Source organism: Mus caroli, chromosome 2, assembly GCF_900094665.2.
Source record: "Mus caroli chromosome 2, CAROLI_EIJ_v1.1, whole genome shotgun sequence".
NCBI classification, from domain to species: Eukaryota; Metazoa; Chordata; class Mammalia; order Rodentia; family Muridae; genus Mus; species Mus caroli.
This window is the reverse complement of record NC_034571.1, coordinates 81,644,396-81,649,932: the sequence shown is the minus strand read 5'-3', so window position 1 is coordinate 81,649,932 and position 5,537 is coordinate 81,644,396. Positions and strand designations below refer to the sequence as shown.

Below are 5,537 nucleotides of genomic sequence, written 5' to 3'. Positions count from 1 at the left end.
CCACCCACAAGGGGCCTTTCCCCCTTGATCACTAATTGAGAAAATGCCTTACAGTTGGAGCTCATGGAGGCATTTTCTCAACTGAAGCTCCTTTCTCTGTGATAACTCCAGCTGTGTCAAGTTGACACAAAAATAGCCAGTACAATCTCTAACCATGTATGCAAGAAAAACAGGTCACTGAGATTCACTTCTACAGCTATAATCACATAATGACCTTATAACAGTGAGAGCAATGATCTCAATACTCCTTACTTTGCAAGATGCAGATCATCCAGACAAAACTTAAATAGGGAAATGCTGGAACCAAATGACATTATGAACCAAGTATACTTAAATCATAATTACAGAACATTTTACCAAAACACCAAAAAACAAACAAACAAACAAAACTTCCTCACAGCACCTCATGGAACTTTTTCTGAAACACTGTGTATATGTGTGTTTGTATCCCCTGCCTCTGTGTGTGTGTGTGTTTGTGTGTGTATGGGTGCATTTGTGAGAACATGCTCTAGCACTTGTCTGAAGATCAGAGGACTACTTGAAGGGATAGGTTCTCTTCTGTCATAATATTGGTTCTGGGGATAAGATACAAGTTATAATATTTGACAGCAAGGGCCTTTATACACTAAATAACCTTAGAGACACAAGAGATCCAATTGAAACCAATTTTACTATGTAATAAAATCATTCTAACTGAATGTGGAAATGAATTATATATAATTTTGAGTAGTTAGTATTTAAGAATATGTATTAAAATAAAGTCAACTGTATCATATATTTGGTTTTGAGAATGATGTTTCACAATAAATATATATGTAAAAATGAAGTATTTTTAACATGGTAATATATATTACTTAACATAATTAAGATATATATGTCCCTCAATATCACAAATAAATTTTATTTTCTTGTAATCACATATAGAAACAGGTAAGATACATAATTGAAGATAGATATTTCTGAAAATTTAGACACATACAAAGGTATACCTCTAATATAATTAATATTATATTTTCACAAATTGTTTGCATAAGAATTTTCTTAGTGCTATTGTGACATCCTTGTTTCTTAGACTGTATACCATGGGATTAAACATAGGCGTCACAACGGTATAGAAAAGAGAAAGAACTTTATCTGTCTCACCTGAATGACTACTATTGGATCTAAAATATGTAATCATACCTGATCCAAAAAATAATATCACAACTGCAAGATGAGAAGAACAAGTAGAGAAGGCTTTGGCTCGACTTTTGGTTGATGATAGCTTTAAGACTTTAAAAATGATTTTACTATAGGAAAATACTATTAACAGGAATGGAAACAAGACAAATAAGAAAGCACCTAGGAAAACCATCGTCTCATTGATAAAGATGTCCCCACATGCCAGGTGAAGTATTGGGGGAATGTCACAAAAGAAGTGATTGATCTGGTTGGAACCACAAAATGACAGAGAAAAGATATGTGATGTCTGCCCTATCTGAATTGGGATTCCACTTATCCACGAGCCAATCACCAGTTGGGAACACACCTTTTGGTTCATAACTAGAGGATAATGCAGGGGGTTACAGATAGCAACATAACGGTCATAGGCCATCACAGCCAGCAAGAAGCATTCTGTGGCTCCCAGGATAAGAATGCAGCACATTTGTGTAGCACAGGCAATAAAAGAGATGGTCCTTCTTTGTGTTCCAAGGTTGAAGACCATTCTTGGAGGTGTAATTGATACATAACATATCTCTAAAAAGGAAAAGTTACCAAGAAAAAAGTACATAGGGGTCTGAAGAGCAGAGTCTACTTTTGTGATTAGTACAATGGTGCCATTGCCTAATAGGATGAAACAATACATAGCAATCAATAGTCCAAATAGAACCCACTGGAGATCAGGAACATCTGAAAATCCAAGAAGAACAAATTCCTTCAGATTGGTTAGATTTCCTTCTTGTGGTTTTTGTTGATGGTTCATCTGTGAAGTAGATTCAGTCAGTGTGGGTTTTCACTTTTCCTCTAGTGTGAGAAGCTTTTATTCTAATATACAGTCACCCTGATTAATTTTACCTACTTGATATATTTCATCTACTATAAAAGTACTGCAGATTACAAATTTTACTGTCAGTGATATTAGACCAAACGTATTATTGCTGTATAGGTTTTCTAGAATGCTTCCAAAATTAATGTTAACTTGCCTCAGTCTACAGTTCAGGGTATACTCTAAACTATGTTCCACACAGCAGAGGCCTTGTAACTACTAGAAACCACCTATGGCACACAAACCAACAGATTTATTTATTTTTTTAATTTCTGATCTCATTCATCACATATCCTGACAATCTTTTCATTGGGCTAGAGTTGGCTCAGTAGTTAAAAACACTGGTTGTTCTTACAAATGATGCAGGTTTTATTCCCAGCACCCACATGGCAACTCACAACTGCCTGTAATTCCAATATAGTCTGATCTGGAATTTACATTTGCTTGTCAAACACTTGCACACAGTAAAGAGTATTTAACAAAAGTTTTAAAAATTCCTTTTTACTTAATGTGAATTTTTTTTTATTTTAAAGAGAGAAGTGTAAGTTGGGGTCCTTTTTAAAAAATATTTATTCATTATTTATATGTAAATACACTGTAGCTGTCTTCAGACACACCAATAGAGGGTGTCAGATGTCATTACAGATGGTTGTAAGCCACCATGTGGTTGCTGGGATTTGAACTCAGGACCTTTAAAAGAACACTCAGCCATCTCTCCAGCCCCAGTGTGAATTTTTTAAGGTATCACAAAAACTATATCACTCATATTTTCTAAATATAAATTTTAAACCATTTGCTGGAAATATAAAATAAAACTGTCCTCGCTCTAATCCACAAGTCATTTCCAAATGATAACTATTGGGAAAAAACAAAAAACAACAACAACAAAAAAAACAAGTTTTCATCAACATAGTCTCTCTGGGTATACAAACCACTCTTAAGGGCAGATTCTGTGACCAGGATTAGATGGCTAACAAAAAATCAATGGCATTTTGGAAGGCCCTTTGTCCCATAATATTTTGTCAAGGCATTATTTTTCCACAATACCAGCGTTTCGCATATTCATTACGATTTCTAGTTTTATGATGTGGGGGATTTCAGTTTCTAAGTATATTAACTCTGTTATAGGTGTTTGTGCTTTTCTCTGAATATTTTTTTTTCCCTTTGTTTCTCTGCTTTGTCTTCATCTGGTCTGTTTGCGTAATATTATTATCTTTTAGGTGCTTCTTGTTTTCTAGAGAGAAAGCAAAGTGTATGGATATGTGTGGGAAGATTTCTGTGAGGGGCAACAATAATCAGATTATATAGCATCATCAAAAACTAATTTCAATTAAAAAAGATAAAAGATCGAAAATATAAAATTGTACATATCAAGGCATTAGAATACTGCATTCCAAATATGCATATTTCTATTTATTTCTTCAAAGGTTTTATTATAATTTTATGATTAAAATTTCAGTTGTTCTCTTAGTTTGTTTGAGAACTACAACATATCTTATTTATTTATGACAAGGGTTCCTAGTTTTATGGTTAAATTTTTCAAAGATTTTCTCTTAGCTTATTTGAGAAGTACAACATATTTATTTCAAGGGTTCCTTTTAAAATTTGTAGATATTTCCCTAATTTTTCAGTTCAAAATTACAAGCAATTTAAAAATAATGACAGAAAAAAATGAATAGCATAGTTAAAAGAAATATCTTTCTGAATTATATTAAGTAGAGATTTTAGGACATTTCATTCATTTAAACCAGCTTAGCAATCTATTTCCTATCAGGATATACGTAGAAGTTAATAGAGGAGAAGCAGTGCAAGGGGTAGACTCACTTAAACTCTCAGGACTTTCGAATCATCACAACTTTTACTTAACCAGTGACCAAAAATTCAGTTAAGCATTTTAGCTTCACTTTTTAAAAGAATTATTATGATAGAAAAATTTGAAAATGTAATAATTTCGACTAGAGCTTTATGCTTGTTCCTCATAGTAAATTTTCTTCATTAGCCTAGAGTTTCATTCCAAAGTCTTCATAGATGCAAAGGGGAGAGAGGAAATGGCAGATGTGGGATGGGTGTGTGTGTGGAGGGGTAACCAGGAAGTGTGATATCATTTGAGATGTAAATAAATAAAATGATTAATAAAATAAAATAAAAAAATTTAATCATTTTTGTTTGAGAGCTAAACAAGCAATATTAAAATATTTAGTTACTCAAAGTGATTCTTGTCATGTTTTGCAACTTACCTAAACTTCTAGATATTTTCTACCACTGGGTTATTATTTTCCAGGAATATATCACACTGCTTAGTGAAATCTTATCTAATGGCCTTATTGATTTATTTACTGAAAATAGTTTTTGTTCAAACATTTTGTTTTCTTGCTCAGTACTTTGGTATGTTCAGAGGAAGTGTTTTCATATAAGAGACAAAGAGGTCCTATCGATGGTAAGGAATCAGTTGGTACCTTTTCAGTCCTGAAGAGGATGCTTTGTAAGATATTTCATCTCAGATGATCTCTGACTCTTCATGTGCACCTATTTGCCTTTCATCTCTTCAATGCCATGCTTTGGACCTTGTCCAGAAAAAAAGGGTAGTAACAGAATTAGCAATATAGGACAAAGTCCTGTTAAAATGTTATGTAGCTGAATATGTTTTTAAATTTTCTTCTACTGTGTAACATGTATTCTAATGTAATTTGTTAAGCTATCCAATGACTTAATACTTCTAAAACTACTTAAGATTATTGTGTGACTCACACATCTTAATACAGGCAAACAAAACATGCTTGAGATAGTCATGTTCTTCAAACATTGTCTATATTTGTTTTTAAATATTACCTTTGATTCTTCTACATTTTCACATTGGCTTAGTCCAAATGATTTAAACAAAATTCAGCCCAAAAGACATTTTATGAATCTCTCCCTTTGTTTGACACTTAATTTGAAAATGAGTCTCTTCTCCCTAGAATTATAACATGGTAAAGAAGGTTCTTAAGCCTTTTTGAAGGTGACATACCCAGAAAAATGTTTTTATATTTTTTCTTTCCTTTACCTCTCCTTAATGTGACTCAACTATGAGGACTCCACATGAGAACATTTTGGTGAAATTTTCCTTATAGTTAAGTATGGCCTTTATCACACAACTCTTAAGTGATATGTCAGAACAGGCTATGACTATCTTCCTACTTTAGTCTGATTTTTCTTCAATTAGTGGTTCACTGCATTATCTGTTGCTAATTATTCTGATTTGAAATAATGTGGCCTTGTTTAAAGAAAAAGTTAACTTTCAAGCAGCAGAAGATGATAATTAATATGGAGGGAAAGCAATAAATATTTTTACATCATGCTTTTAAGTCTCAATAGTTAATTTAATATATTCCTATAAATATATCCAGACTCTTAAAACTACAGTTTAAAGTTGTGTAATACAAAATCTATTTACCAAAATGACATTCAGACCACTGATACATCTTCTATTCCAGAAGAGAAGAAGCTACAAACATGATAAAGTATTCAGTGT

General features: G+C 32.7%; 1 protein-coding gene across 1 annotated transcript; it reads right to left on the bottom strand.

Annotated features, from left to right (window-relative positions):
• Positions 1–1,006: 1,006 nt before the first annotated feature.
• Positions 1,007–1,963, bottom strand: LOC110289859 (olfactory receptor 10AG1-like). Its single transcript, XM_021156262.1, has one exon. It carries the CDS (start codon positions 1,961–1,963, stop codon positions 1,007–1,009), a length of 957 nt encoding a protein of 318 aa, XP_021011921.1.
• Positions 1,964–5,537: the final 3,574 nt, after the last annotated feature.

Excerpts from the sequence above, each read along its gene's own strand:
- LOC110289859 (XM_021156262.1), bottom strand. The coding sequence starts at position 1,963 with ATGAACCATCAACAAAAACCACAAGAAGGAAATCTAACCAATCTGAAG.